The sequence below is a fragment of the Diplotaxodon limnothrissa genome, linkage group LG3 (genome assembly GCF_057381915.1).
Source record: "Diplotaxodon limnothrissa isolate DT_005_m linkage group LG3, D_limnothrissa_male_GT1.1, whole genome shotgun sequence".
NCBI lineage: Eukaryota > Metazoa > Chordata > Actinopteri > Cichliformes > Cichlidae > Diplotaxodon > Diplotaxodon limnothrissa.
Window position 1 is genome coordinate 37,206,057 of NC_140598.1, and position 12,585 is coordinate 37,218,641.

Here is a 12,585-nt window from a genome sequence, read left to right on the forward strand (position 1 = left end):
AGAGCTTCTGTAAATGCACTCAGTCCTTTGGTTCCCAGATAGGGCTTTCAGAGGGACACGCATCATGCTGTCAGCTCTGTGAGGCAATTTTATTTTACATATTTCAAATTATATATTGAAATTTTACAAAAATATTTAATCTGACTCTCATACATTTTCTTTGTCTCATAACTTTATTGTTTTCAGATACTTTTATTATTTTACTCTGCTACTTTGTAACCTAGTTTTTAATTTCATAATATGTCTCATAGTTTGAATTAGTTGATTCATCATTCTGACTTTTAATCTCATAATTGTAATTTAGCATTTTGATTTTTTTTCTGCATTATTACTAATAATGTTTACAATATTGTTTAAGTCTAAAAATATTTTAAGAAATATTTTTTTATTGGCGTCAACGAGCTTCCATACATACGAAAAACATGTCCTTGAGCAGAGGTAATTTAATTTGAAAGTTCACGCCCTGTTTGTGGCGCTTTTCCGCTGACCACGTGACTGACGGACAGCGGGGAGCTGGGTGAGGTCCCAGCCTATGACGTGGGCGCGTAAACACGGGAAAGGGCGAACACGGACATCGGTGTGTGTGGTCGATCGATCCGGATCAGTCCGGTGGTCTGACAGTGATCTGGGGTCTACTGAAAACATCAAAGGGGATCAGCTGGGCTTCATTTTGCAGCGTGTGGTTGGGCGGAGGAAGGATGCGTTGCCTGGTAACAGAGAACGGAGTGAGGATGAAAGCAGGCCAACCGTCGCTCTGAGTGAACGTCTTCCGCCGTAACGGTCCACATTTTCTTCTTTTAACAGTTCGGTTTAAATCTATTGTATCGAACCAGCAGCTTTTTAACTGATCAGCGGATAAAGGTGGTGATGCCTGAAGAATACACCGTGTACTGACCTCATTACACGCTGGGCATTTAAGATTTTTACGACATTTTAAAGCTGTAATACGCCTTTAAGAGGCTACATGAGGGATGCTTTAACCCCAACGGTCATTTTAACACGTTTAAGGCTAATATACCTAATTAATATGGATGGATACAGTGGTGGTTCCTAAAGCCCTTAAGATATTAAACTTATGTGTTTTTTGGTATAATAGGAATCACATAGTGCACTGTTTACCAAAATATTACCCACAGATTTCAGTTTATTTGAGTTTTAGTGCTATAAATCAGTCTAACTTCAAGAGTAGGACCCATAAATAATTACTTTTTACTTATTTAAACATAAGCTAGATTTTTTAAAATGTATTCTATCAGTTCTAATTTGGCAAAATCCAAACTTTGTATGCAGTTAGTGGAGATTTTAAGTCCAAGGTTGCGTTTTACAAAGTTTTATTGATATTTTATTGGCTTTTACTGACAGAATAAATAAATATAAGGCAGTTTTCTCCGCTCAACACTAGTGTCATACTTTAGTTTGTTTATGGGCTAATTAACAGGTGTTTTAAATACTAAAAACTCCAATTTGAAAGATTGTGTGGAGGGTTTTTCACAGAGATATTCTCCAGAAATGTCTGTTTATCTGGTTGGAATCAGTGCCAGCTTGCAGAGTGTTAAGTTGTTAAGTAAGCACAAGTCAAATTACACATCCTTTTGTCATTATTAATCCAGACAAATGCCATCATAAAGTAAATCTGTGCTCTTTTTGTGCAGTTTGCTAAGATTTTTATGCAATCATTTGCTCAAAATTGTGATTTTCAGGTCAAATAAAGAGTGTGTAATGAAATGAACGGGTTAATTACACATGCTGCAGCAATTTTAATTGTCCGCCTTAACAACCTGCCTGTGGTCTGTGGTTTAGGATGTGTGCCTGTAGTCTGCGTTGAGGGTGAAGCTGCCGTCATGCCGTGTACATGTGCAGAGTGGAGGAGGTGGATCCGCCCGCTGGTTCTGGTGCTTTATGCCCTCCTGCTGGTCGCTGTGCTGCCGCTCTGCATCTGGGAGCTGCAGAAGGACAAAGTACTGACACCTCCACCTGTGCTCATCTGTGGACCAAACATAGTCGCATGATCTCGTAGCCCCCTGTTCATGCTGTAATAAGCAGACTGTATATAAAAGATGGACTCATCTTTAGTAGTTTATCTGTTTTTTATCTTTAATGTATAAAAAGGGTGGAGTTTTATTTATGCAGTGTTCTCACTGCACAAAAAAACACAACAGTCCTGCAGTGACTAACTGTGATGTTGCAGGAAGGATGTTGGATACACTTTAAAGCCTGCGGTCTGTGTCTGCGTGCAGGTCGGCACTCACAGTAAAGCCTGGTTCATCGCTGGCGTCTTTGTGTTTCTGACCATCCCGATCTCGCTGTGGGGGATCCTGCAGCACATGGTGCACTACACACAGCCTGAGCTGCAGAAGCCCATCATCAGGTAAACACACACACACACACACATGCACTTCAGTTCTGTCTTCAAACACTCTAAATATCTCCACAGATACACTGAAGCAGGTCTGACAGAGTCTGACTTTAGGACTGTTGTATTTGACGTCAGCAACGAGGCATCAGGTGTAAAAATGAAATAAGCTGCAGATTTCAAGCTGGATGCTGAAGTTGAAGGAAAAAGCAGAAAGTGGGTATTTTGTGCCTAAAAGCCTACTCTTGTTGGTAGCTATTAAATTTAATCTAATTTGAAAAGTCTAAAATTAGCTTCAGCAGTGAAGCTCTGAGGATGTTTTCCTCCATCTGTTATGCTGGGAACACTTCAGAAAGGCCAATGTGAGCAGCAGGGATGATTACAGCAAGATAAACCTGCCTCAGCATTTGATTTTTAATTAAAACAAACTTGGAACATTTATGAGTCTACCTTTCAAAATAAAAGTCTAAATCCAAATGTATCAGTAGATGTGAAATTGTTAGAATTACTTACTCCACACTATATTAAGATTTTTTTAGTCAAACAGGAGTTTGAAAAAAAAATGATAAGAACAACTCTGAGCAGAGCTGCTGGTCTCCAGAGCTTGCAGTGGTTGGACTATGTGGCATAACTTACACAGACTGCATATAAACGTTGGATGTAGCCACTTTGACTTCACCCACTATTTTTTAATCTCTTGTTCTGAAGCGTTAACTTTAGCATTATGGTTGTTGCCATGTTGTTTTTGGGACTATAAGTGGCTGTGTGATGTTTAGTGGAGTGCTAACTTATGAGCTAAAGTTAGCTTGCTCTGTCTCTTTTCAACAGGATACTGTGGATGGTGCCGATCTACAGTTTGGACAGTGTGAGTTATTGTTACACACAAACGAACACAGACATCCAGCGACACAGACCCTTCAGTATTTTCTTCCTTTGCCGTGTTTATAACTCTTTTACACTTAATGAAATTCATCAAATTCTTTCCCTCATGTGACCTTTATGATTTCTGCTTGTTGAACGTCTTTCAGTGGCTGGCCCTGCGATATCCCAACCTGGCCATCTACGTGGACACGTGCAGGGAGTGCTACGAGGCCTACGTCATTTACAACTTCCTGGTTTTCCTGCTGAACTTCCTGAGTAACCAGTACCCCAGCCTGGTGCTCATGCTGGAGGTCCAGCAGCAGCAGCCACATCTGCCCCCGCTGTGCTGCTGCCCACCATGGCCCATGGGAGAGTAAGAAGAAGGGAGGTCACAGAGAGGGAGTTCAAAGTGTGTGATGAATGGATGCATGTTAAGTTTTTTCTCTCTCTGTCAGGGTGCTGCTGTTCAGGTGTAAGCTGGGAGTCCTGCAGTACACTGTGGTCAGACCAGTTACCACAGTGATAGCGCTGTGAGTTTCGTGCTATAACTGTAATGTTTTATAGCCTAATGTTTGTAACTGTAGCAGTAATACTTGATGTTGATTCCAGCTATTGGCTGTAGTCTTTCTGTTAGCTGTTGAAATATATCTGTTTTTTCCAACATGATTAGTAATGCAGGATGAAACCTCTCCTTGTGTTTAGTGTGATAATTCAATCACTGCTAACCTACTTAGAGCAGCCGTGGCCCATTTTATCACCTAAAACTCTCCTGTGGTCCAAACAGACCTTTACTCAGAGCTGTGCTCATCACATGAGCCTAACAGAAAGTATTTTCTTTACTGCGTTTTCACTGATCTTCTGCTTGTTAAGGCTGTACAGAATCCTGCTGTTAGCAACCATGACATTTTTATTCAAACCTCATTCAACAGTTTTGATTTATAAGTGAAACAAAATGTTTTCATTATATATTATTTTATAAACATCACTGTCTTGATATTTTTACTTGAACTAGAAAATAATGTTCAAAATCAGTAATATTTAAAAAAAAAAAACAGAATGAAAATCACCTCTGACTTGACTGAAAATGAAAATAAAAGCCGTTTTTTCTACTGTAAAAATTTACAGTAACTTGTTTTTCCCACGTATGTATTCACAGCGATATCCACATGGAACAGTAGAGTACTGTACACCATTTTCTTTATTTTTCTACCTCAGTTTGGGAAAGTGTAGATGTTTTCATATGTTTTGTAATCTGAGAGCAAACTGAAAAAACAGTGAAGTTTGTGACCTGCTAAAGTGACTGATTGCTTTTGTGTGCAGCATCTGTCAGCTCTGTGGGGTTTATGATGAAGCAAACTTCAGCTTCAGAAACGCCTGGTCCTACCTGGTCATAATCAACAACATATCACAGCTGGTAAAGACTCAGCGTCATCATCACAGAGCAGCAGTTTCGCATTCCCAGTGTGTCAAATACACCTGTTTCTGGTTGTTAGCACACCTGGTTACATCTGGATTATTGTGGGGTTTTTTGTATTTGAACATCTGGTATGAGACTGCATTACATCAGAGCATGTAGTACAAACATTAGCCCCCAGCCCGAAACTTACCTGAACCCTGTTTAACCTTTACACAGTTTTTTTTTAAGCCAGTATCCTTCAGAAAAAGTGAAAACTGATCGCTGAGGCTTTTTTTTTAGGTTATCTCAGTTAATACTAAATTTAAAATCTATGATTTCTGTGAACAAGAGATCAAGTAAAATTCCAAAATTATATTTTTGTTTCTTTCTCTGCAGTTTGCCATGTATTGTCTGGTGTTGCTCTATCGAGCTCTCAGGGAGGAGCTGATGCCCATCAGGCCTGTGGGGAAGTTCCTCTGTGTCAAACTGGTCGTGTTCGTCTCCTTCTGGTAAGAATGGGAGTGTGATTGTAATAGCTTTGGGTTTTGAGCCGTTTCATTTTTCCCTTTAAACAGATGCAGTGCTGATACATTCATTTTGTCTCCAGGCAGGCGGTTTTAATAGCACTGCTGGTGAAGGTTGGTGTGATCTCTGACAAACACACCTGGGACTGGGACAGCGTGGAGGCCGTGGCTACTGGTCTGCAGGTACAGATCATACTGCTGCATCAGTCAGCTGACCTTTGATTTATTTGTCTTCATGTTTAGATAACAGGTGAGATTTCCTGGACTTTTAGCAGAGATTAAAATTTAGCAACATTCAGCTTTCTGTACAGATTAGAAGACAAATGAACTAAAAACAGTAAAAGCGATGAAAATAAATGCCACAGTGTTCAGATAAAGCATGAAAACTGAGTAGCAGAATAAAAAGAGGACTTTAATGACACTTGCTGATGGGTGCTGCAGAAAAACTGGCAAGAAACCAACAATAGCCCAAACATCAAGGAGTTGAACTAAAAATGCAAAAAATGAAGTATCACACCAAAAACAGAAGCAAAGTCACAAAATAATATGGAGAATTAGGTGAAATGAAGTACTGTAAACATCATTAGTGTGATATTAGGATCACACTCAGCAGCAGTGCAGTGTTTCCTAAGGCACTTTGTGAAAACAGTAAGGTACACTGAAAACTTTGAGGGTCCAGGAAGAAGAAGAAGAAGACTGAGCAGCAGGGAGGGATTTAAACAGGTACATCCTCGAAATATGACAGAAAAGCTGCCTGATATCAGACAGAACTCTGACTCTCACATCTGGAATCAAACCAACACAAAAGATGATGGAAAAGTAAACCATTCAGTACAAATTTGTATATATTTCTGGTCTTTCTGCATGAATTGATGGAACAGCTAAAATGAAACAGGATGAAACATCAGAAAAACTGACTTCTTAAGGTGAAATGACTGCAAGAGGCACACAAAAACACAAGGCACAAAATAAGGAAATCAATTTTTTTTTAAAACAGTTAAACACATTTTACGCTGCTGTTTCTATTCTGAAAGATAACTGAGTTTTTACTCATATAGGACTTCATCATCTGCATAGAGATGTTTCTGGCTGCCATCGCTCACCACTATACCTTCACCTACAAGCCCTATGTACAGGTAACCTTATCTATCTATCTATCTATCTATCTATCTATCTATCTATCTATCTATCTATCTATCTGTCTATCTATCTATCTATCTATCTATCTATCTATCTATCTATCTATCTATCTATCTATCTATCTATCTATCTATCTATCTATCTATCTATCTGTCTATCTGTTTCTGTCCATCAGGAAGCAGAGGAGGGGTCGTGTTTTGACAGCTTTTTGGCCATGTGGGATTTCTCTGATATCAGAGCTGATGTCAGTGAGCAGGTCCGCCATGTTGGTGAGTGTCTGACTCAGAAATCATCACAGTATGTGGAAATGACACTGAAGCAGTTTGTTGAGGAACACATCAGTGATTGGAAATGGGGCTAAACTGCTTTTGGTGCTACTGTTCTCTCTGTTTTAGATGTTCTTACAGTTTTTCTCAGTTGCTTTGGTGCGTTTCTCAGAACACCATTAACATTTGCACAGCAGTTAGTGCATTTCCCAAAACAATTAGTGCAAACTGCAAAACCTAGTGGATAGCCTGCAAAAGCACGTCACATGCACAGAATTGATTATCCATACCTCAAAAGCAAGTATCCATGTCAATGAAACTGTCAGTGCCATCAAAATGAAAAGTCTTGACACCATCTTTATGAACAAGATAGTCAAATGGCATTGTCATGTTTCCACTATGACAGTTTATAATTTCAGTGTTTCCCATTGCAAAAACAATTGGTGACACCTGAAAATGCTGACGACAGCACTATGGCCTACCTGTACAGCCATCTGAAATGTGCAGTAAGTCACTGTAGATGTTATGGGAGTCTTGGGAGTAACTGAGACACTGAATACGTACGTTTCACATTTCCATTGTGTAGAAGTGTTTGTAATCCTACAGAATTGTGCAAAAGAAAAATATGCTACAGTCACTTGTTCACTGTAGAATACATGTAAACATAAAATCACCCATTTAGTAGAGCTGTGCACTAATGTGAACAATAAACAGCACATGTAACAGTACAGTAAATCATTCTGGCACATCCAGACGTTCCTGTCTGTCTGGCCACATATTTTCATCTACATCACAACAGATGTTATCCCTCGCAATGCAGCGAGGAAAGTATCTCCTGGAGTGGCGAATCCATCCTCTGCAGGACCCTGCTGTGATGTCGTCACATGCTGCATTCATGGCTGCTAGCAGGGCCATTTGCTCATGTGGATGCCGGTCATAAACTTTCCACCTCCAGGCAGAGAAAAACTCCTCTATTGGATTAAGGAATGGGGAATATGGAGGGAGATATTCAACCAGAATTCTGTCATGTGCTGCAAACCACTCTCTGACCTGATGGGAGTGGTGAAAACGGACATTATCCCAGACAACAACATACTTGCTGAGTTGGCCTCCACCTCTCTCATTCTCAGGGACTAGGTCCCTGTAAAGAGTGTCTAAAAATGTCAGGAGATGTTGGGTATTGTATGGACCAAGAAGGGGGACATGGGTGAGGACGCCGTTGTCTGAGATGGCTGCACACATGGTAATATTCCCTCCGCGCTGACCAGGGACTTCAGTGGTTGCCCTCTGTCCGATGCGATTTCTTCCACGCCTTCTGCCTTTGGCCAGATTGAAATCTGCCTCATCAACATATATGAATGTGTGCAGTGTTTCCCTGGCTTCCAGCTCCAGTACACGCTTTAGAGAGAGACAGAAATGCAATGTCACAATATGCCTGTGTACAGTAACAAACAGTAATGCATGCATTTGGTAAAACACATTGTAGAGTATGTGCTGTGGAATTGCAAGTGTACTGCATGAAACTACGAAGTACTGTAAAACAGTTTGCAGTGCAGAACATAGAAGACCAGCTTTACCTGCACATACTGGTGACGGATCTCCTTCACCCTGTCACTGTTTCGTTCAAATGGCACTTTATACAATTGCTTCATGTGGATTTCATTTTTCTTGAGTACTCTGTCAATTGTTGAAATTGAAACAGATTCAATATGGCCAAATACCGTGTAATTCTCTATGACAGCGCTTTGTATGTCTCTCAGCTTTATTGCATTGTTTGCAATGACCATTGCACAAATGGCTTCTTCTTGCTGTGGGGTAAAAAGGGGCCCTCTTCCGCCTCCGCGAGGTTGTCTTACAATCCTATGTGGTGCAGAGTGAACTTTTTGTGAAATTGCAAATACAGTACAGTAACATGTGATGTGTCTGAGATGGCACAGTACAGTACAGTGTATTACTGTTTGCATACCTGTTTTCCCTACGGAATGTTTGAATGATTGAACTGACAGTAGTTCTTCCAATATTGGGTTGCACCCTTCGACCAGCCTCCTCCATGGTGAGGCCGTGATTGACAACATGGTCCACAATTGTAGCCCTTATTTCATTAGGAATCCGCCTATATCTGCCTCTTCTCCCTCTTCCCCTTCCCCTTCCTCCCCGCATCCTCACCCCTCTTCCACGGTGCTGATCTTCCATTTTGTGTCACAGAAGTGTAGATGGTACACACTAGCTCCTGCGCAGTTTATATATGCTTGCCAATTGGGGATTCACAGGATTCATCCATAATTGACAGTGAACAAGTTGTTTGTCATTGGTTACAACTAAACTTTCACAGGCCTCCTCATGAGTGACAGCTGTAATTCACCTGAGATCAATTGTTCAATTTCGGAGACATTTCCAGGAAAAATGATACAGAAAGGTATTTGCTTGACAGATGGCCAATATTTGGCATGTGATAACTAGTTCAACAATTTTGTGTGTGATGACTCAAGCAATGGATGTATGACTATTAGTTTTATTGGGAACGACTATTCAGCATCCATAGGTATGATTACTTTTGACTGACATGACATAAGCAAATGGAAATGTCAGAAAGCAGCAGGGAAATGTATGGAAGCAACTGATTCATGTCCAAAATCATTTGCAGTTTGTTCAGAGAGAGGAGAAATTGCTACTATGATGTGCACAAATGACTGAGTGTTGTGGAGGTTGAACTAATAGTTATGAGAATTTCAATTCTGATCTGAGAAACGCACCAAAGCGACTGAGAAAAACTGTAATTTTGAGTGTAGAAAAAGGGAAAAAAGACACTGCAGCTGTTACATGTTTGTTTCCTCCCTCCCCGCTCAGGTCGGACGTTCCTGGGTCGTCCCAACAAGATGTATTTCGGTGCTGCGGCTCGACCCGAGCACACTGAGCACACCGGCCTCCTCGCAGCCACCTCGCAGGACCCCATCGTCGTGGCAGCCACGTCGATGCCCACCTCCCCTTCGTCAAGTGGGCGCTATCAGGGGCTCGGCCACACCACGGCACCCCACTCTATCTCCGCTCCTGCTGGGTTCACGTCCTCGTCTTGGGATGAAGACAGCGAAGGTTCTCCTCCACAGGCGGGTGGAGCCCAATAACAACAGGGACGTACAGCAAAGAGGAGAGAAAGAGACTCTCAGTTTCTGTATTCAAATCTAAAACAAACTATAAACATGAACTCTTCTGAACTTTCTGCACTTACGTTTAAAAAAAAAACGAAGCCAAGCATACAAGCATACTGTAACGTTAAAGCCATGTTTGTTGGAAATCTTTGGTATTTAAAAATAACTACTCAGATTTCAATGTCTGAATATGTATTTTGATGTCAAATGATGTAATTTTGATAAATGTATCTGTCGCGTGTGAAGGAAAAGGATTGGAGAGTTTTCAGCAGGTTATTCGAGCTAGCTTTGACTATTTCTTCTAACTTATTATACATAAATAAACAGACTGTGCTATGAGCAATCACAAGTGTAGTCCTGTACCTCTGATAACTCAAAAACATCCCTTAACTATCTGAAGAACAAACATCAGCATAGTAATATGTCTGTGAAGGTTCTCAGTCATCCAGGTCATCGTAGTCAAAGGAGCTTGCTAAGAAAAGCATCTGGACTTCTTTAAGTTGCTTGAAGACGTTTCACCTCTCATCGGAGAAGCTTCTTCAGTTCTAAGGTCAAATGGTGGAGAGTCCCAGATTTAAACCTAGTGGGAGTATCCCCCCGCAGAGGGACAAAAGGACCCCCCGATGATCCTCTAATCGGCTGAGCCAAGGTGTGAAACTGGGTGTGGGTCCCAATCAGCCAGAGTTTCGGGTGAGCTCTTTGTGAAACCTGGCCCCACCTTATCATGCGAATTCCTGAGGTCAGATGGCCCAGGATATGAGTGGGCGTTAAGGCGTCTGGGGAGGGAACTCAAAACTGGATTATAGATGCTATCTATAATCCAGTTTTGAGTTCCCTATTATAGATTCTATCTCCTCCAGAAGCAGCTGAAAGGTGCTTCCACAAACGGTGACAGTCTCCCAGCATAATGTGTAGTGCCCAGACTAGAGTTGGTCCTTAATGTCTCGTATGCGCAGTGATTCTACCACGGGGTCTTGTTGTAGTTGGCATGCCCAGAAACCCATGAAGGCGAGGTGTCCTTTTTAGATCCGCCGGAGTTAAAGGTCCATATGACAAGATGAAGCTACAATCCCCAACCGACAAAGGGGAATTAGCTCAAATGGGAGAGCGCTCGCTTAGCATGCGAGAGGTAGCGGGATCGATACCAGCGTTCTCCAGTGACCCTTTGCACATCCCCGAGCAGCCCACCAGCAGGTTCTGTAGCCTATCCATTGGTTTTGTCTCATTATGTCTATGACTTTACTCATTATACTCACTTTTCAAGGCTTTGTGTCATCACTTCAGGGAAGCATTCAAAGGAAAAGAAAAAGTAATGTTGTCGTGTAAATAAGAATGCTAGGGGTGCTAGACCAATGGCAAAGGAAAAGCCTTATAGTGAGTTCAAGGTGAGCCTTGACACTAAGCATGGAGAAAGGGACTTGTACCAATTGGTATGGCAGAGAGATGAAGCTGGAAAGGATGGACAGCAGTTTAAAGTCATTAAGGGTGGAAATGGTAATGTGCTAACAAGGGAAGGAGTACTTTGAAGGGAAGATGTGGGTGGAGACCAAATAAAGGGGTGATTTGTGACACCAGGATAGCAGCAGGTGTGAAAGGCAAGCTTTACAGGACGGTGGTGAGAACTGCTCTGATGTATTGTTTTATGACTGTGGCACGGAGGAAAAGACGAGAGGCCGAGATGGAGTTGTCAGAGTTGAAGATGGTAAGTTTTTTATGTTGGGAGTGTCCAGGATGGAAAAAGATTAGAACTGACTATGTCAGAGGGACAGCTGGGGTTGAGCGGTTTGGAGACAAAGTTAGACCGGTAAGGCTGCAGTGGTTTGGAAATGTGCAGAGGAGGAAAATAAGATATACTGGGAAAAGGGTGTAAAATATGGAGCTGCTAGGCAGGAGGAAAAGAAAAATACAGAAGAGAAAGTTCATGGATCTAGTTGAGGAGGACATGAAGAGGGTTGCTGTGACAGAGGAGAATGCTAGGGGCAGGGTGAGATGGAGGCAGATGATCCACTCTGGCAACCCCCAAGAAGAACAGGCTCAAAGAAGAAGCCAGCATCACTCCAGGCTTCTACCAAAGTGTTACGCAGCCCCTCGTGGGGGATGTGGAGTAGATTTCCCTGCGTCGATACACTAGCGCTCAGCTCGCATTTTGTCCATCCAGACTACATGGTCACAGAATAAATTCCCAATTCTGCTGGCAAAGAAACTGCAGCCACGAGATGAGGTGGCCGAGAGGTTAAGGCGATGGACTGCTAATCCATTGTGCTCTGCACGCGTGGGTTCGAATCCCATCCTCGTCAAGTCCTCTTTCTACTTATCTTAATGCATGTTGTGAGATTGGCTGCCAAAGTAGGCATGATGCAATGCCTCAGCTCTTCTTTGGCTCAGTACTCCCTATAGTTCACCATGTGGTCTTGTTGCACAGGTCACGTTAAAGAGAATGGTCTGCTAATACAATGGCCAAAAGATACTTTGTTTCCAGAATAGTCAGTGCTCCAAACGAACGCATGTGGCTTCCTTTGGCAAATGTTTATTTGCACGTCTCCTCTGAGTACCTTTCAGGTACTGTCAGGTTAACGCTGGCTTTAAACCTCATCAGTGTTTGTCCATCTGAGGTGATTGTCTCCCCTCTTACCTTCATGATACTGGCCGATGGCAGCCAAGAGTCACGCAGCAATGCCCCCAGTCCAGTCTGACATCTCTTTTTCTCCAGAAGCAGCTGAAAGGTGCTTCCACAAACGGTGACAGTCTCCCAGCATAATGTGTAGTGCCCAGACTAGAGTTGGTCCTTAATGTCTCGTATGCGCAGTGATTCTACCACGGGGTCTTGTTGTAGTTGGCATGCCCAGAAACCCATGAAGGCGAGGCGTCCTTTTTAGATCCGCCGGAGTTAAAGGTCCAT

The 12,585-nt window shown here is 42.1% G+C and overlaps 1 protein-coding gene and 1 non-coding gene across 2 annotated transcripts; both read left to right on the forward strand.

Moving 5' to 3' along the window:
* Nucleotides 1–1,841: 1,841 nt before the first annotated feature.
* LOC146635654 (transmembrane protein 184C-like) lies at nt 1,842–9,662 on the forward strand. The gene is made up of 11 exons (XM_085348732.1): nt 1,842–1,958; nt 2,238–2,368; nt 3,182–3,218; nt 3,382–3,587; nt 3,670–3,744; nt 4,535–4,628; nt 5,007–5,119; nt 5,218–5,317; nt 6,193–6,270; nt 6,450–6,543; nt 9,388–9,662. Exons 1-11 carry the CDS (start codon nt 1,842–1,844, stop codon nt 9,660–9,662), a joined length of 1,320 nt encoding a protein of 439 aa, XP_085204858.1.
* A 2,239-nt stretch (nt 9,663–11,901) lies between these two features.
* trnas-gcu (transfer RNA serine (anticodon GCU)) lies at nt 11,902–11,983 on the forward strand. The gene has a single exon. It is a non-coding gene; the product is annotated as a tRNA-Ser (tRNA).
* The last annotated feature ends 602 nt before the right edge of the window (nt 11,984–12,585 follow it).